Source organism: Hypomesus nipponensis, chromosome 11, assembly GCF_054491055.1.
Source record: "Hypomesus nipponensis isolate SF chromosome 11, ASM5449105v1, whole genome shotgun sequence".
Classification (NCBI taxonomy): Eukaryota; Metazoa; Chordata; class Actinopteri; order Osmeriformes; family Osmeridae; genus Hypomesus; species Hypomesus nipponensis.
This window is the reverse complement of record NC_140371.1, coordinates 14974478-14994448: the sequence shown is the minus strand read 5'-3', so window position 1 is coordinate 14994448 and position 19971 is coordinate 14974478. Positions and strand designations below refer to the sequence as shown.

Sequence of the window (19971 nt, the reverse complement as noted above, 5' to 3'; positions counted from 1 at the left end):
AGCAAAAAAAAATTGAATTGTTTTGCAGCCGCATACAAATTAAATCAAAGTTCTGAGAGAGGGAAAGGGAGGGAGAAAGAGAGAGAGCGTGAGAGAGTGAGAGAGACACTGACTGAACGTGGGGGTAGCTCTTGGGATGCTGTAAACTAAATAAATAAGCAAATAAATAAATAAAAGGCAAACATAATTACTCTGTTGGCCTTTTTCATTCCCAAGCCTGCTCAAATGTAGACACACTGCCTGAACTGCTAAAGAATCTGTTTAACTGTGTGCTGGTCCATAATCAGAGAGGACACAAGAGTGGGCTATAGTCATTAGCCCAGAGTAATCCAATCGAATCATTCTCTTTTCTGACTCTGTACTGGGTCATGTGATGTGCCTATGGGAGACCCAGAGGAGCAGAGCAAACATACAGTACATCTAACAGAATGTCTCTGTATTTATGAAGGAAATGGTAAACTGCGGTAATTGAAAGTGTCTTCCTGTGCAGAGCACAGACCTTGAGACTGGAGATAAACGGGCACGATTGCTTTTCAGTTCCACATCCATTTTAACCAACCATTCACCAGATGCTTCCTTAAGAACTTACTGCTATACATTGAATATATTATCGCACAATATACCCGAGGGCAAAACAAACATTTTCTTTAACTATGGATAGTCTCCACCCAATTTGCTTTTTCCACATGTAGATATACATACAACACAATGTGGGGGTGGGGGGGAAGCACCATATTAAATGTTAAGTCAGACTCAGACTCAGACTGGTTAGGTGCACATACCCTGTAGGCTGAGGTCTTAGTGCAGCGGTCTGAGTGCAAATCTGGCCACGGCCAATACAGCTGCATGTCATCCCCTGTCCCTCCCCTACATTTCCTGTCTTTCTCTGCAGTCATTACAAACATCATGGGAGGCAGAAAATCCCCCCCCCAAAAAAACTAAAACAAAGAGGGCACACTTAAAGAACACTTAGAACCCCCCCCCCCCACCCCCCCCCCCACACCCACCCCCACACACACACACACACACACACACACGCACACACACACACCTGTTCAGCAGCCAATATTGGCCTACTGAATTAGGGGTTAGGGTTTGGGCGTAGATGATACTAGGAGTATACAAGGATTATACTCCTGAGTAACCTGCTGAACAGGTAGGTGTGTGGGGGGGGGGGGGGGTGGTGGTGGTGGTGGTGGTGGTGGTAGTGTGGGTTCAGTTCAACAGCTTGCTTCCTCCTACCTGTCTCCACACTGGCAATACTGGCACTGCCGCTGCCTGTGTGGAGGGCCTCATTCATCATTACCATGTCGCTTCATAATTACATTAGCTCCCAATCTCATTAACGAGACTCTCTGATCGTTCCTCGACTCATTACTAGACGGATTATGCACCTTCGCCCCCCCCCCCCCCCCCCATCTCGGCAGTGTCTGTCGCACTATTACCACGTCCTTAAACCCGCAATTAGCCTCACAAATGAAGATCAGGAGGAAATTGCACTCCAAAATATATTGGTGAAAAAGTATCTCCAAGCTACCCGAGCTGTTCTTCTACTGAAACGTTTTAAATTTGATATCAAACTGTCCCGTTAACAAGGCTGTAAACGGTGCCGTAAACGGTGCAATGTATATTTAACAAGCCACAGGGGTGTGCACAGCTGGGACTGTGCCCGTCTCATCCTGAGATTCAGCTTGACTGACAAGGAGATGCGTCTGAAGAGAAGTTATTGATTTCTTAATCAGATGCTGGGAGGCAGATAGCTGGTGTTTCCCCGAGGGGAAGCAAAACACAAACCTGAATAACTAAAACCTGTTCAAAATGATTGGTTCTTAACAGCGCTCTGAGGTGCAAACTCACAGGTCTGGATTGAATGGGAAACACGTGCCAAACGAGTTTAAAAGGCAACAAAGTACAGTATTTATAATGCGGCCAAGACTGAGTGAGACAAACTAAGCCCCAGTGTGTGGTGAGGACCCTGATGTCGTCAGTCTAACCGGGCCTGACAGCAGCAGTGGGCTGGGGACACCGTCGGGCCCCTTGGCAGTCCTCTCATCCAAGAGACAAAAAAGACCAAATGAAAAATAGATGCATCAAAGACAAACAGTGCCTACATCCCGTTGAAGAAACGTACAACTTTGTGGGTTAACAATTCTATATTCCCCACAAAACGTCTTCGACTCTGCACACACGTTACATGTTTTATCAATGCGTGTGCACACACCTTGCTATATAAACCAGACCATTCCCCGGAGGTTGACTGAATTCAAGTAACAGCTAGATGCATAATCAGACAGCCTAAGCTCTCATTAATTCAACAGCTTTGATCAGATCCATTAAAAATAGATTGCCGGGGAAGGTATTCATTTCATCTTTCTCTGTTTCAGAAAGCTGGGTGGTGGGAGGGGAAGGAGCGAGCTTGGCGCGTTGCATAGAAAAGACGACTATCACAGGGACGTGTTAGAAGACGGCACGAGTGCACTGTGACGCTGGTCATTCAGAGAGGAAGAAGGGGGGAGGAGCCGGCAGAGGCCGGGGGGGGGGGGGGGGGGGGCCCGTACCTGCGGAACTTGTCCCTCATCTTCTCCAGGTCGTCGCGCGTGCGACCCATCTCCGCCTGCATGTAGTGGCGGCTGGTCTCGAACTCCGTCTCCATGGCCTCCATCTTGTGGGTGGTGTGGGAGAGCCGCCGGCGCAAGTCTTCATTCTGTTGCTGCAGGATCCTGAGAGGGCAGGGGAGGAGGGGAGGAGGGGAGGAGAGCAGGGGAGGAGAGCAGGGGAGGAGAGCAGGGGAGGAGAGCAGGGGAGGAGAGGGAGAGCAGGGGAGGAGAGGGAGAGCAGGGGAGGAGAGCAGGGGAGGAGGGGAGGAGAGGAGGGGAGGAGGGGAGGAGAGATGGGGAGGAGAGGAGGGGAGGAGAGGAGAGGAAGAGAGGAGGGCAGGGGAGGAGGGGGAGGGCAGGGGAGGAAGGCAGGGGAGGAGGGGGAGAGCAGGGGAGAAGAGCAGGGGAGGAGGGGGAGAGCAGGGGAGGAGGGGGAGAGCAGGGGAGGAGGGAGAGAGTATGGGGGGGGAGAGCAGAGGAGGGGGGGAAAGTGTGGGGGGGTAGAGTGGTTGAGAGTAATGGACAAGGGGGGGAGAAAGGAAGAGGCAAAGAGGAGGGAGATGAAGGGAGAGAGAAGGGGAGGAGGATTGGTCAGTCCAGGTGCACAAGGTTGAATAATATATCAACAAGATGACACAGATAGCGGAGTACATTTCCACACACTGTCTTGCTTCAGCCAGAGACTTTGCCCTTGAAAACAAAATACTCCTTCATTGTATAACTATAATGTTACAATAACAAAAAAAACTAGAGAGAGTAAAGCTGCAAGTCTGCAGCTAAGCAGGAGAATAAGTGACAAATTGCACCAATGTACAAAATGGAGGCAGTTCCTGGGCGGCCATAATTTATGATTTTCTAGACGCACGAGTGAACATACATAGTATGTTTGTGTTCTTAAGTGTTCGTGTGGGCTTGTTCCTGCATACACGCAAGGCTGCTAGAGTGGCTGAAAGGGAGAGCGTGTACATGAAAGCAAAAGCGGGCGTCTGTGTGCGTGACCTGTGCTCTTCCGTCTAAAGGAGGCCCGTGTCTCAGTCATCCAGCCCAGATAACTTCAGCCCTCTTCTCTTTCAATCTCCCTGTTCCCCTGTCTATCCCCCTCCCCCCCCTCCCTGTGTCTGTATATATAAAAGGGAGCAGGAAGTATGACGGGTTAGGGACAGCAGCAGCTGCAGAGGGACAAGACAGATCTGCTGACCGTCACCGCCTGGCGTCTCGGATCCTGTCCCCCTCTGTTTTCCCCCCCTCCTTCTCTGCCTACATTCTGGCTCCGATAAGACTCCTCTTCCCAGGAGACACTGCCGTAGAGGGGGTCTCTTCAGGCACGCGGGCAGGGCTTGTGCCACCCGCTGCCGACACATCCGACACATCTGACACGCCACTCGGCGAAGACGCCCTCCGGATAAAAAGGCAGGCAACAGAGGAGGCAGGAGAATGTGAGGGCAGGGCGGCAGGTTTAGCAGCGAGCGAGCGACTAAATGCTGCCCATTGACTGCTGCTCCGAGGCTAAGCCTCCCAAGTGGGGTGAGATTAAGCGGCGAGAGCCTGGTAAGCGGTCGCAACAGGAGGAACGAGGCGGCGTGCGCCCTGCGAGCGTGGCGGTGGGTGGAATCAAATTAGTGCGTCCTCAGCCCCGCCACCGGCCGTCCTCGCCATTCAGCCTGCTGGAAATCAATGGGAGTTCTCTCCCCACACACCCCACAGCTTGTCGACACTACATCTTTCATTGACGCCACACCTGACACACAAGGAAGGTTGCTTTCACCAGGTGCCGGGGGGAAGGTGGAGAGACAGAGAGAGCGAGAGAGGACGTAGGGAAGAAAAACCCACGCGTGTGCGACACCTGCCAACCCCTTAACTCGAGAGTGGAACACGAATGATGGATGGGAACCCTTCATTCTAAAAACGGGATTTCTACCCCTTCATCCTTGTCCATGGCCCGTATTTCACTGACAAGCAAAACATTTCGAAACAATAGGTCTCGGGCCCAGATGTGGGTGTTGCACAATGTCTTGGGTTTACATAAATGGGTTACCGTGCGTGTGCATCTACAAACATATGTTTGCCAACTGCGAGAATACGAGGATGGAAGTAAACATGTGCAGAGAGCCTATTAAAGCCCATTGAGTGGGAGTGTAGATAAAGAGGCCAGGCCCACGCTGTCGGTGAAGCAGAGCGACGACAAGCCTAATCCAACAACACGGCTCCCCAAATATAGGCCACCGAGAAGAAACGAGCCGGAATCCAACTGAATTATGGATTGCGTAAGGATGTTTTGCCATGGCAGCAGTCAATAGACGCATGTTACAGCACAAAGGTATAATCAGAGTACTTTATCGTTAGCACGTTCCACTCCTGAGATGTCGAGGCATAAAGTATATGCTGGAAATTTCCAGGGTGATTAAAGAATGTGGTGGTTTAGTGCATGGTGGTTCTCTCAGGGTGCTGGTTCCTGCCTGCCAAGGTCCTCTCTGACAGTGTTCCCCATTGAGATGCTCCACAGGCCTGGGAGGATGGAGGGGTGGTGCGCCAAGGTGCCGGAGAGAGGAAAATAAGTGTGATGACGAGCAAATAGATTCACCCAAGCACTAGGGAAGCCACTGAGTGCGAGATTGGGAAATGCATTTTCAATTGACCTCAAAGACACATTCTCAGAGGTTTGTGCGTTTTACACAAATTTGAGTTTTGGTCCTTTTTACGTCTTACAAAAGATGCAATAAGTGTGTGTGTGTGTGTGTATGCTCTAGCAAGTGAGAATAATTTGTTTGAGTGATCCGCACGGCTGAGGAAAAGTACCCTGGGCGGTAAAAAGCACTACCCCCTTAACAAATGCACCCCTCAAAACATTTGCAGTTACAGGATGTTGATAGAACACTAAACGGGTTGGCCACCCCATTACCGCAGCCATGACATCAGCATTTGTATCTCCTTGGTGTAGACCCAGAAAGGCAGCCACAATGTGAAATGGAGACAGGAAAAGGTACAGATGGAAAAAAAAAATGTTTTAAAAGGCTTCACCCTGTGCAGTCAGCCATGAACACAGACAGGCAGGCAGACAGAAGGGGTCTACGGGTGGAGAGGTAAACGAAAGCAAGCTCCGGATGAATTGCAATAAGGAGTTTTGGCTAAGAAGGCAGAGGCCAATCACAGCTCCGTGTGGGCCCTGCGAGGTTTCAGAGGACATGAGGTCAACTCTCTCTGCCAAGACTGCCAGACAACGAGACTGTTGTGGACGAGTTCTCTGGCTTTGAACCAAGGGAATACAGAGGGACAGGAAGGGAAAGAGAACAGAGGGGGCACGAAAGAGAGCGAGAAAGAGAGGAAGGGAGTAGTGATTGTGAGCAAGTGAAGAGGCTGCCTGTCACTCAATCTAAAGCTTATCCCTTTCATCTCTGAAACTCAAGAGATTTTCTCTGCGGTGTACACCAGGGGTCAACCAGTCAGGATTAATGTACAACTGCACAACAAAGCTCTTCGACTACTGGGCAAGACTGTCTAAACGCGGGCACCAACCAAGGCTCGGCCCATGAGGAATTTAACAGTGAGCAGCGATCATTCCAGCTGCTAGTTAACTCATGTGGGATGTAGGCAAACAGTCGAGGGGATGACCATCTCTCCACACCCACCTCACTTATCACTCAGCATCCCACTCCACTCCCTCCACACACACACACAAACACACACACACGAGCATCTAGGCCAATCAATGAACTTTCCTGTGCCACAAGCCATCTATCCGGCGAGAGAGGAGAGAGATAGATAGAGAGCGAGACAGCGAGAGAGAGAGAGCAGATGCAGCTGTTACCAAGTCAGCTGCCAGTTGTTCAGTGTTGACACAATATTTACCATTGAACTTTTCACAGCTCACAAACTGACACTACGTGACAACCCTCCATAAAGACGAGGCCAGACAGTTAGCACTGGCTGCGCTGAGTCTACGCTACCACGCAAAGTAGCACACTATGTGAGAAGTTAGCTTACAGAACGTGCTCGTCACACTTGATAGATCTGCTAGCAATTAGCTGTGTATTGGGATTCCGGCGGTACAGGAAGTGGAGCGGGGGAGGACAGAGAGGGGGGGGGGGAACGACCATACGGTGCGTGAGCTCTGGTCTGGGTTATAAATAGCTGCCTGACAGTGGCTCGGGGTCCTGAGAGAGTTCTGGCCTGGTGGCGTGCGATCTGTGTGGCACCAGCAGGTGCAGGTGTGTTGTGGCGGGGACCATACCGAGCAGGGACCACACCCAGGGGGGGCGAGCCAGGCGTTCACGCCGGCTCCCACTCGGTAATGAGAAGGGAGCGCGACACGTTGAGTGGTAGAGGACTGAATGTGGGGATGAGGGGAGTGAGAAGGGGCCGAGTGGCTGGAGAGGGTGATCAGCCAGGAGACGTCGGCTTCGGGACCGACGGACGGATGCTAGCGACTGCGCAGCCTCCTGCTCCTTGTGCACCATCAATGACGTCACTTGCCTCCCCTACGCCACGCGGCACCAACCCAGTCAGGGAGGCACCAGCTGGGCCGGCCTGGCCTGACCTGCCTCTGCCGTCCCTGGGCCCCTTCCATCTCACACCTTGCTGATTGAAAGGCCATATGTGTGTGTCTGGAGCCTTGGCCCTGCTGGGAACAGGAAGCAGCTGTGCGTGTGCGTGTGTGCGGGTGTGTGTGTGTAAAGGGGATGGTGTGCTGGCTCGGCCTGGTCAGCTAACCAAGCCACCGCCCGACCCCAGCCAGACCAAAACTCCTCCAGGCTACTATTCTGTTGCCGAAGCATTCGTGACTTGCAAACACGAGAGGTGCCAATAAAGCATAAGTATTTAAAAAAGCCACTTACTTGATTCTGTCTGCATCTGATAAGGAGTCCTGCAAACAAAAATTATCAATTTAGTCTCGGCATTGGAATGTCAAGTAGGCGTACCAAGAATATGTTATCAATAATGGCAGCAGCAAAACATTTTTGGTGAAATTATAATCAATTACAGTAGGGAGACTAACCCTAACTCTACTACACCATACATGCTGAGGCAACATTGTAGAACAAGACAAAACTAAATAAATAACTAAATTCCTCTTTATTTAGCTTAACAATGTTTAACAATGGCTCGAACTCTTATTTCTTAGTTATCCAACTAGGGGTGAATAGGGGTGGCCAAAGGGTTGCTCATAGCCTTGCAGAGCACAGCCGGCTATGGGAACATTTTCATGATGTGTCCTCTTAGTGGTACAGGTCAATACTTATTCAGCTCATGGAGCCATGAAATCAATTTGACAGCCTGTCATTCTGGCAACTAAAGAGCAATCATCTCCCACAATGGCTCTTTCTGCTCACCTACGCCACTAGTTAACAGCCCCTGTGGAGAGAACTATACTAAGGGGAAGCGAGTATTAGATCTGAAGACTAAGTGTACTGTAATCACAGTAGGATCAAAAATGTTGTTATAGGACCTGTTATAAGAGAGTGATCCTGCTGCTGTAATCACAGTATGACGATTAGAAATAAAAGTAACAATGGCTCTTATGTTCATAGGATAAGAGTCATGACTCAGAGTTTTAAGAAGCCAGAGAAAACCAAACTTTGATGGCCTTCTCAGAACAGCTGTCAAAAAGGAAAACATGCATTACTGTTTATATTTATTTCCCCCCCCCCCCGAACAAGCGTCATTTCTTAATTATAAGAACGATGAATGTCATCCCTATTTTTACAGCCGCGAGTGTCGTAGCTAAGCAACCCGAGTGCGGAGCCCATGTTCTCCACACTAAACCCATGGGGACGCATCCCATACAGGGGGATGGGCGGCCGCCTTCCCCCCTCACCTACCTTGATCTGTGATAAGATAGATAAAGAGCTGGGTGGCGATGCGACTGTCTCCCTGTCTGAGTGAGCGGCCTGGGGACTGTATTGGGGGGGCAAAGGTTTATCCATAGTGCGCTTGCGCTGTGCCCGGGTATCCAGCTGGGATGATGGGGGCTGCTGCTGCTGTTGCTGCTGATGGTGGTGGTGGTGGTGGTGGTAATGACCGCCCTGTTGACTCCTGTGTTCCCATTCGGTCTCGCTGCCGCGCCTCGAGTCCCGTCCGCCCCCTACGCTGCTGTAGATGGGGACCTCCGCTTTGGGCCTGGCCCCCTCTCGGTTGGGGCTCGGTCCAGGCCTGTCGGGCTCCAGGTCCGAGCTGTCCTTCCTCAGGGGGACGTGCCATGTTTTGGGCCCAGCCTCGCTGCCCCTCCTCGTGGACCGGTCCGCCGCCGATACCCAGTCGTCCCAGGGTCGCACCTTCTCCTGCTTCCTCTCTCCTCGGTGTTTGGGCTCCGGAGCCTGAGGTGGGTGGTGGGCACGTGTGTCGCCCTGGGGCCCCTTCCGTCTCCTGCTGGAGGCCTCCTGCTGCTTCCCTCCGAGCATCTGAAGGCTGGACGGACTCAGGACCTGGCTGGTGATCTCATCCAGGAAGTGCGAGAACTTGAGCTTTGCTTCCAGTTTCTGGATCTTCCATTTGGGGGGCGTGGAGCTGGGCGAGGCGGAGGAGGAGTTGGAGTTGCTCTTCCTGGCGTACTCCTGCCTCCCCGGCGTTTCCCTGTCCAGTGAGACACTTTGGGGCTTGCGGCTGCGGCCCCTCCCTCGGCTCTGGCCCAGCATCTCCGCTGACTTGGTCTTCCGGAGATTCTCAGAGGCTTTGACGCCAAGCTGGTTGGGCTGCTTCAAGATTCCCTTGGGGGGCATCGAAGGTATCTGGTAGGCTGGCAGCGACTCTCTTCTGGGGGCGAGGATCTCCGCCTTCTCCTTGAAGACGAGTGAGCGCTCGAAGCTGCGGCTGGACCGGGCCGGGGAGCTGGTGCGGCTTTCGCGCTGGGATCCTTCGGAACTGGGAGGGTCTCCCGACAGAGCCAGCAGCACCTCGCTGCGACTCAGGAAGCGGTTCATGAACTGGCGGCCCTTGGGCCTCTGGTTGGCTGTGACTCCCACGGCGATGGCTCCGTGGCTGAAGATGCGAGGCGGCGGCAGGGCGGTGAGGTCCAGGCTGGACAGGCTGGAGACGTCCAGGTCGCTGTCGGACCGTATCGACCAGGAGGAGGAGAACACGTTGTCGTCCTGTCCCTCGGGGCTGTCCGGGCATTCGGGGCGGTTCTCTGTGAAATGCATCCGCTGGAAAACGGAGGTGTGTTTTGGGAGGCGATTTACCTGGCTGGGGTCGGGCGGGGGGGCGGGGCCGCCAGCGGGCAAGGTGCCCTCGTTGACGTCCTCCCGGAAGACGGGCAGGCTGTGGCGCGTCTCGCGGTGCTGCGGCGGAGCCTTGCGGTACGGCTTCCTGGCCGGGGCAGCGCTCGTCATGCTTGTGCCGCTCGGCGTCCGTTCACGGTCTGTTCAGTTACTCCTGCCGGGAAACGAGCATTAGAAGTGGTCGAAGCAATGCCAGCACCAGCCCTCAGCCCTGCCCTGTACCAAAAAGTGAGCTGGGAAAATCTCTGTCCGGTTCCCCCTCCCTCTCTCTCTCTCTCTCTCTCTCTCTCTCTCTCTCTCTCACTCTACCCCACACACCAGCTCTCTCTCGCTAGCTCTCTCAGTCACTTTCTCCCTCACATATTTTCTACTTCCCTGACCCCTCTCTCTCTCTCTCTCTCTCTCTCTTTCCCCCTAAAGCGACTGCAACAAAAAAGTGGTTTGAATCAATAAGCTTTGATGAGACCAGTGGCAGTAGGCAGCCTGCTGCAGTTGATCAGCACTGGAGGGGGAGGGAGAGAGGGAGTGATGCAGGGAGATTTGGGATGCCACTTCAAATGAACATCAGCCACATGTCAATTGACAGCAATGTGACGTGGAGGGGATTTTTCAAAAATCCTCTCAGGAGAGCAGCTTCTCTGTATGCACATGTATGAGATGGAGATGGAACAGTTGTATTTGTAATTGGATGGGCGTGTATGTGGGAGGGAGTGAGTGAGAGACAAAGAGTGTGCGTGAAGAAGAGAAAGAGAGACAAAAATCTGAGCCTGCCCTCAAGCCAGCTATTGATTACATGCAGACGCATGTTTCCAATAGAGCAACTCTTAAACTACACTTCGACTGAGTGGCAGCATTGATTTTAGAGGGCCAAGTTTAGAGTGTGTAAAATAGGCAAATTGGAGAGGAAAATAATCAAATCTCATCACAAGCTAAGCCTAGGAACAAATCCACAATGTAAAGACAAGCTCTGAGAGACACAGGGCATGCACGCACGCACACAAGAGACGGAAATGAAACCAGGTCGCAGGCTAAACAGGAGAAGGGCCTTGTCACTACACCAGGTCCTGATCGATGACTAAGGTGATGCTGAGTCATTCCTCCGTGGATCTGATTGCTGAAGAGAAGGGTGGAGGAACTTCAGAAGAGTCATCCTCCCTGCCAGTAACGATAAGGAAACCTGAGAGTATGAGCCCCATATGAACCTCATCCAGCCCTCTCGGGTGAAAGAGGCCGTCCTGCCTCAGTCGAAAGCACTGAGCCACATTCAACCCGATGAACACGTCTTTTTTTGGGACTTATCTCGCACCACATGAAATGGTGAGACGGATGCTGGACGAGAGGACACCTCCCCTGTGTGTCCTGTGAGGGATGGAACTCTGAGACGAGTGGAGAGGCAGTGGTCACAGTGGAGCCAGGAGACTCCCTAGTCATTCCAATAGAGGGCTGGACCAGTCTCCTGCCTCCATTCAGAAGCGAGTGCACATGATGCCTCGGGGAGGGGGTCAATTTGGCCCACCGCCATCGATCTGTAACGCTTCCTGTGTCACATATATGACCCAACCTTGGCCTAGGTCCCCTTTTATGCCCCAGCTCTCTCTCTCTCACACACACACACACACACACACACACTCTCTCTCTCGTCTCTCTTTGGTGACGCTAATGTTGCTATTTTTAAAGCCTCCTTCCATGACTGGTACAATGGGGAGATAAAAGGAGGAAATAGCTGTGATGTCACAATGGAACAGCGATAAAAGGTCAATGGCCCTCTCTGGGACTACGGCTTGTGGTGAGGGGGCACGTGGTTCAAACAAGATTGAGTGATTGTGACGCCCACCAATGGAGCGTGCCCACTGCCCATCTCCATCTGCCCCCTATTCAGCCTCTTGGCATCGTCACGATGGGAAGGAGTTGAAGATACGGTGGAGGACCAGATTCAACGTTGCCAGCCGTCCTTCAACTCCCTCTCAAGAGTACCCCACTAAGACGCTAATGCATTGTTTAGTCAGTGGCTCAGTCTCCCGTTACATTCATGAATTCCAATTAGATATTTTTTTTTAAGGACACGGGGAGCTGTAGAATCATGTTATTCTATCAAGGCAGACAAAAATGAATTGAGAAAGCGATGTCTTGTCTGACGTCTTGCTCTCTTTACTTTACATCAGACTGTGACGGTGCCTCCAGCAGTGGCTTTGCCTACATCTCCCAGTCACCCCCAGGAGGATAGAGGTAGGCTAATGCATGGCACTGGGAAGGCACCCTATTTGTTCCCCATTACAAAAATAGGCAGATCAATCAAGCCACACATGGACCTGTGTGTGTACGACTGTAAGGGAGGACGTGTGGAGCTCTTTAGAATCGTTAGAACTGTTAGGAAAGCCAATTAAGGCTACGTTTATGTCACCTTCTCTAGAAAAACAGTGTTTGCAGCTGTGTTGCTGCATCTCTCGGGAATGGTCATTACTTTAAAAAGAAAAAACGTTTTGATTGCAGGGTTTTTGCAGTACTTTTCCACACTCTCGACAAAGGAGGTCTCGGGCGCGTCAAGCTGGCATGCTGTCATGGAAGGACTGGCAAATGCATGGTCATTCTCTCCCTTTTGAGGAGAGAGGAGAGAGAAATTGCTTTTTCAATTGCAATAAGCAACCTGGACTGTTAAATGTCCCTATTAATTAAATGAACCTGCTATTATTCCTTCAGAACAGTTTGTTGCACGTCAGTGTGCAGTGCGCGTTTCTCAAAGTACATCTAAGCAGGCTCTTTCAACAGCCTGACGAGTCACCCTGACGGACTACTCATGCTGTGACATGGAAGATCAAGACTGGCTGTAAAGTCTTCATATCATATTTACTGAGGCATCAATATATGAATCAGAGCTAAAGCAGAGCCCGTGAATGAGCTGGAACAGCAGGCAGCGAATGTGACATCACAGCATCTGGAACTTCACAGAACGTGAATGTGAATGTGTGAATGTGTCTCCGGCGTCATGCTGCATGTGAACAAGCCATGGGGGGGGTTTCTGGCTAAATGAGCGAGTTAGTTCATCAGAATCAGAAAGGGATTTATTCGCCATGAAAGTTTGCACAGACAGGGAATTTGCTTTGGCAGGAAAGTGCATACAATAAACATATAGGAATCTCACATTTAAATATGTGGTCTAACTATACTAAGGATACTAACTAGCGCTCATCAGTGGAGAAACAAATGATCAGGTGTTCGTCTCGATGCCGAGGAATGACGTTAGTTGAATCAGATGAAGGAGTGCTGCTCGAACGTCTCATTAGAAAGAAGCAGAAGGGGACATCTCCCAATGGGACAGCTTGTCAGGGTTGGGGACGTGGGGCCAGATTCACAGTAGCACACGGTGGCTGGTCAGTAACAGACACCTTGCTGTGTGAAGATGAACTCAACTGTCAACATCACTCACTTTTGTTTTACCTTGATGGCACAGATGATAGTTGACTGAATCCCTTGTGCAAGGGGAGGACACGGCAATTTATAAGTGTTACGAAATAAACCCATCATCATCCAACTCATTCATCTTCCTCTTGCAGATAATAAAAGCCCAAGCACCGTCCTCTCTCTACAATCTTCTAATACCTGAATTGTGTCTCATCACACACACAGCCCACTCCTGATGCTGAATACATCTAGGGCCTTCAGTTCTGCCCCTCCTTCGCCGTCATTACATAGACAATGGAGCTTCACAGGGGATCTATTCTGTTGAGTTCTGCTCCAAGCTGTGTAGTTTCACCAATTACCGCCATTTCTGAATGCTAATAAGATTAGCGAAACATCACTGTGGTAACAGCGCGTCTACACAAAAACATAGCAATGCTAATGCATTCTAGCTGCATCCACAAAACAGGTAGAATAGTGACCATACCCGGAGTCCTGAGGTGTTCCAGCGATGTCCTCATCCACAGGTCGTCAGGTCATTGACATTCTGGAAAACAAGAGAGGTGTTGGTGGGTTGAGATTAACAGCAGGAAAACACTTGCTGCTAAGCACTTGGTGATTCTCTGCGTGGGACACCAAGGGCTGAGTGCTGCTCTGGATTTGGGACTGTCATTCCTTCCGGAAAGGGGTTGTGTAAGTCATCTGAGACACCAACACTCTCTGTGTTTGTGATTAGCACAAGCTTCATAGGCCTCGCTCACCTAATGGTGTCTGCGGGGATGCGCTTAACATCTCGCACAATAACAGCAGGTCTAAAAAAAGCAGGTCACTGGAAAAACGTAGTTTGCGTAGGGGTGTGAGATGCACTGTAAGTTTCCACACTCAGCACCTGTCTCTTAGGAACTTTGTTATTGCCGTATGTTTGATAATTTGACAATTATGAAAAGCGACAGTATACAATGCGACGGAAGCATATTTATTCCGTTTTAAAATCAACATGCTGCACGACTTGCCCCCTCGGTGTCTGACACCCATGGGATGACTTGAGGTATACGATATCTGCATCTTCTTAATGGGAACACCAGTGAGACGACAAATTTACATAGTTTGGTGCCAAATGCAGTTTTCAAGTTGCCAGCATGACATTTCCCACTGCATCCTCTGTTCTCGGGGAGAGTGTTTATCTGCCTTGAGCTCATACCATACAATATTTATTCAGTGTAAAAGTGGTCTCTTTTTTTGCAGTGTTCAGGGCCTTCTGCTGTGGATAAGCAAACCTTGCAGGATGATGTGGTGGAGAATAACAAATGTGACGGCCTGTGGCCTCCAGCCATGCATGACAGTCAGCTGGTTGTGCCTTGGATCCCAGCCACACACACGCGCACACGGGAAACCGGGCCCTACAGTTACACACTCTCCATCCGCCCCTCCACCCACCACAATAGACCCCACGGGTTATGGGAGACAGCCAGGCCATGAAACTCATTAAAAACAACATGTTCAAATCAATTCTCTCAGTGCCAAGGCTGGGCGACAGGGGTTAATAACGATCTGTGGATCACAGAGAGTTAACAGAGCTGCTTCTAAAAAGGAGCTTCCAGCTATATTTAATATCCAACCCAACTCCAGCCATGTCGATAACAGCCATGGAAATAATGAATGGGGAAATATTGTCTCCTGCTCTGAGGTGAAGATATAAGCTCTTCGGATGATAGTTCTATAGCTCCTTTAATCGAACTTCTGCATGCCGCATGACTCTTACATGCCCAGCTTACAGCCCAATACCGCTGCTTCAGGTGATGTCACCTATGGCCCTTAAATAAAGTTACAATCAAGTAATAAGGTGTGATTGCCCAGTGTGTAAATGTGAGGAAATCAGGCTGCTGTGTCAGAGGTCACATGCACTTTGCAATCTTTACTTCGAGTGGTGATCACCAAGTTTCAATTTTAAACCAGAGCATAGTTCTACTACTCCTGTACAGGACCACTATCTCAGTATTTCAATCAGACCTTTTACAAGTCCCACTGACACGTTTTGTCTTTTTTTTTTACACGTATACAAAGGTGTTCTTTTCCATGGACTTATTAACTGGAAGAAAACAGACTACATAAAAAAAAACGGTCACACTCGACCAAAATGAGCATGTCAAAAAAACATTGCATTTAAAAGGTGCTGGGATAAAGGTCTTAATAATCCATGCCCCTTCTGCCATTTAATTCTGCTTTTGTGGCTTGAGCTCAAAAACAGTGTAACTACTACTGGCTTCCTCACTGTTAAGGGCACACCCTCAGCACCACGTAAAATGACTTTGTAAAAGCACCAAAGTTGTTTAATTAATTGATAGTGCTGACATTTTGAGGGCCAGAATTACAAAATCACAACCAATTAGGGAGGCAGTTGGCGGCGGTTCTGGAACATGAAAGGCTTTAGGACAGGCGGCCAGAGCACTACAGCTGTTGCTCAGGTAAGGTCACCTGATTTGGTCCAATAAAGAAACAACATAAACCCAGCCTAGCGAGAGCTGTTTGCAGAAAGCTCTCGAATTGAGCAAATTTTTCCACTGAGGGGAACTAAGGTCGCTCCATTATTAACAAGCACCTGGACTGGGCTTGTGCCATGGAGAGGCTATGGTTGGGCTTGTTTGGGCTAAGCCTGAATAATTTAGAACAGGCAGAAAATGGCCATGGTTCACATAACCTAACCAAAAGAGTGGAGGAGATAGAGATGTTATTATATTCCAGGGACGCTGGAGGACAGGGGGTTGGGTGTGCACAGTGCACACGCACGCCACACACAGATAATGAATAATACAAATAATAATAACCTTAGTCATTATGTTCCACTCAGAGTCTTGACATGGTGAGTGGCTCTATTCTGCCATTGGGGACCAGGCAAAGTCTGGCTCCCACAGCAGGATAGACATTTGCAGCAAGAACACTGGTATAACCGGCTTTCATTCACACTGCCGGGAGCACGTTACATTGTGCTGCCCTCTTGTATCAATTAATTAATAAACAAGTTCAACAAGGTTCTCGTTTAAAGAAATCTCCCATGAGGGACGTGGTGAAGAACACCAAACTGAACCCACAGTTTTGCCAGGCTGCACTTTACTTGAGCAAAGGCATTGAGTACAAGACCACAGTAACAACAGTGTTTGCAGATGAGAGACCTGTATCTGCAGTGAAAAAAACAAAAAAACAAGAGGTGCATGTGCAAGGCCCTCCATGTATAGGCTAGGTCTGTACAGCCATGTATGAAAGATTAAGTCACAGCACAGAGGGAAAATAGTAGGATGCGGCAATTTCTGAATAACTTCCACAAGTGTCTGTGTGGGATGTGAAAAGAGTGTGAATGAAGCGCCCCTCACCTCCACAGTGTAGACTGCCAGCTTGAGAGTCATCGCCCGGAGTGAGTGTGTGTGCCTCTTGCTGGCGAGAAACTCAATCCAGCAGCAGTCGCGGCGGCAGCAGCCCAATCTCCCTAATCTTCCTCACCCCTCCTCCTCTTCGTCCTCCTACCTCTCTTGGCATGTGAACCTTCCGGGCCACTGATGACCTGAAACAGAAGCAGGTGGATGGAAAAACACAGCCTGCATGGATACTTCTGAGAGCTGTCAGTCACCACGGGAGGACTACGAGGCCCAGGGTGCACTGCACGCCTGTCAGGGTGCACATGCCTCTCCGACTGGATCCCGTTTCATTCTCCACTCTGTATCTTCACCACAGTCTTCTTCAGGCTGTGTGTGTGTGTGTGTGTGTGTGTGTGTGTGTGTGTGTGTGTGTGTGTGTGTGTGTACAAAAAACAGCTGGCACCGTGCCACCTTGGCATTGCCACTCACTTAAGGAGCCTGATGGGGATGTTCTGAGCTAACGGTTTAATCACTGTGTTTAACTCACGAAAACAACGTACAATAGCCTACACACGAGTTAAAGAAGAAGACTGTTGACAAAAAGGGGTCTTGTTTGTCTTTCACCAATTCAGAGAGTATTTCGTTTCAATGTCTACACTAACACTAGCCTGGTCCTAACCGGACTCTCGTACATTTCATTTGTAGAGAGTCTAGGCTCACTCCATTGACAAGCGTTAACTTCCTTGCAGGCGGGTACTCTGTTGAAGTTTAAAACTATTGGGTCTGCCCAGAGCCACTCTGGATCTGCCATAACCAATCGCTAGCGTTCGCCTTAGCCAACTCCTTCACCACTGACGGAGCTAGCTTGAAAATCAAACGAACGCTGTAGGGATCAAAGATTGTTCTTGCTCCGGCTTTAACTTCTGGATATTCGGCAGCGTTGTCACAATGGACCAAATAGCTTCGCTCGCATCTTTCTCCACCTCTATTACAGAACTACAACTCAAACTAACGCACAACATCCTCAGCCACTCCCTCTGTTCGCTGATTGGACTGGCAAAAAGTTTACCGGAGACATCTGACGAATATACCTCAAGCCCAGAAGCAGTATAGAAGCAAAATGAAAATTGAGCGGAAGTACGTAGGAGGGCAGAGCCAGGCTACACTAACACAGCCTTCAGTAAAACTTCTCCTGAAAACATTCAAAATGTCAACAGTTCTAAAGCAGCACAAATTCAGATCTTCACCAGCTTTTGAATGCTTGAATAACACAGATGTCACAATATTCCTCAACTTTTGCAGAAAAATAAAGCCTTGGGATAGCTGTTTGATACTTGTGATGCGCACAGTACTCCAATTATTAGTTTCAGTGTCAAAAGAATACATAAAAGACTACCTTGGTGTATCCCCACCTTACAAACTCAGATTGCAAAGCTAACCGAAATTTCAGAACAAAGCCAAGTGATATGACCTTGCATTGCAGAACTTTCTCATGCTCTTTTTCTACAAGCAGATAGACGATTGTGGCTCTTTTAATATAGTCGTGGACACTTCTGTTGTCACCGCAGGTAAGCCTGTTGGTTGAGTGCGTAAACTCATTCATTCAGAAGTGAGGTCACCACAGTCAGTTGCCATGCCAGAGTGGGACTAACACCTCTCAGTCTAATAGCAAACAGCCAACCCAGTTCCATTTCCTGTCCCTCGTGTAATGAAGGCTTACATGGGATATACTGGGATTTGGCACCTTACATTGATGTATGGCAGTGACATTTCTGACAGAAAACACAGAACTCCTTTGTTTTGTTTTTTCACTGGAGAAGAAAGCCAGCTAGGGAATGGGACTAACAAACAGCCAGCCCTGAAACCCCCATATGTCCATTACACAGCTGCTTCGACCAATCAGAGCAATTGACCTGTGGAGACAAGCTCAATGACCCGTCTGAAAAATATCACAAGATACTGCACTGTATGGAACACGAGACAAACAGGTAAACCATTGTCCTGGTGGGCTTGTGTGGCAAAGTAAGATAGGCTCCATCATTCACAATACGCTGCTGATGAAGATCAATATTGTATGGGCTACAAAACTGCCACAACAACCTCAAAGATTCTTTTCTGAGTGTTGTAACAACGAAAAATATATAAATAAATTCCACAGTGTTGAAAATCCATTCGCGTCATTGCAGTGTTATAGGCCACAGCATAGAGCAAATAGACATCATTTTTATTTTGATTCATGGCCAAGGTGTGGAGGGCAGAAGTGGGCCTAGGGGGTGACTGCAAAGTCCTTTTACTCTAGAACCACTTGCCTTTGGCTCTAAGAGAGTCAATACAATCACAATAATTTACCAAGAGAATGTTACGGCTGTTTGTAGAGCAGCGTTAGTTTTAAGACATCACGGTGCACTCTGCTGCCCTCCCCTTTATGTGAAGAGTACATGGATCACACTCAAATCACCATGCACAGGGTAGTGGGGGAAAAGGCCTGTATCATGTATTTTATGTGGGGGAGTGAAAGAAATCTGCTAATCCTTTTAAAGCTTTAACAGTCAAACTGTGACCACTGACAGAAAGAGAGGATCTAGTCAAGGCTTATTGCTTTGTATGAGACATGGAGGAAAATCGTATTCTGTGGACCGATATAGATTAGTCCAGCTTTGAAAATCACATATTTTTGCCCAGAGATTATTTTTGAGGGCGATAACGTACATACCACATGATCTCACCGTTGTCACCTGACCCCGATGACACAGGATCTCTCCTCGCTCCATGCTAGTGACATCACACGTAATCCCATCACTGTCTCTCCACTCCAACAGTGTGTGGCACAGCCCAGAGACACACACACACACACAGAAGTGAGAACAAGCCTTCAAGATCCCATGGCATGATCACTTTATGAGGTTATTTAAAATTAATATGAGTTCCCCTAGCCTGGCTTTGGTCCCCCAGTGGCTAGATGTCGTCATAAGGGGAAAGGTTAACTCCCCTTTCGCTGCTTTGCCCGCACAAAGAATTTGGCCACCAATGAGAAAATTAGCTAGGACCGTGCAAGCACAATATTTGTTTTCCTCGAGAGACATCATGGCTTGCAAACAACCGAAGCATGGAAGTTAGCCCCGCCTCTCTCCTCCTCATAGCATTTAAAGCTACAGACACAGAAATGGCACGTCCTAAGGAAAGCTCATTGTGGGACTGCTCGTAGTGGCTGTAATTCTGCACCACAGCTGAATTTCAGGAAAGAGACTTCAGATACAGTATTAGGGGACCACTAAGGCCAATATAAAAGCATCCAAAAACAGCATGCCATGGGACCTTTAAGAAGAAGTGGACCCAGATACACACACACACACCGAGGGCCTTGACAGGGAGTGGACACAAACACACCCTTTGCCGGAGGTGAAGGTGTGTCCACAC

The 19971-nt window shown here is 49.4% G+C and overlaps 1 protein-coding gene across 2 annotated transcripts in view; it reads right to left on the bottom strand.

The window, feature by feature from the left end:
• Window positions 1–19971, bottom strand: part of tjap1 (tight junction associated protein 1 (peripheral)) — a 50301-nt gene that overhangs the window by 17347 nt on the left and 12983 nt on the right. Inside the window, exons 2-6 of one of the 2 annotated variants that reach the window (XM_084709588.1) lie at window positions 16573–16760; window positions 13692–13751; window positions 9770–9962; window positions 7430–7458; window positions 2559–2720 (exon numbers count right to left, since the gene is read on the bottom strand). In XM_084709588.1, the coding sequence (XP_084565714.1) occupies window positions 2559–2720; window positions 7430–7458; window positions 9770–9919 (341 nt within the window). In that variant the 5' untranslated portion in view covers window positions 9920–9962; window positions 13692–13751; window positions 16573–16760. Of the gene's footprint in view, window positions 1–2558; window positions 2721–7429; window positions 7459–9769; window positions 10055–13691; window positions 13752–16572; window positions 16761–19971 lie in introns of those variants that run through there. The other variant, XM_084709589.1, reaches the window with a different exon arrangement.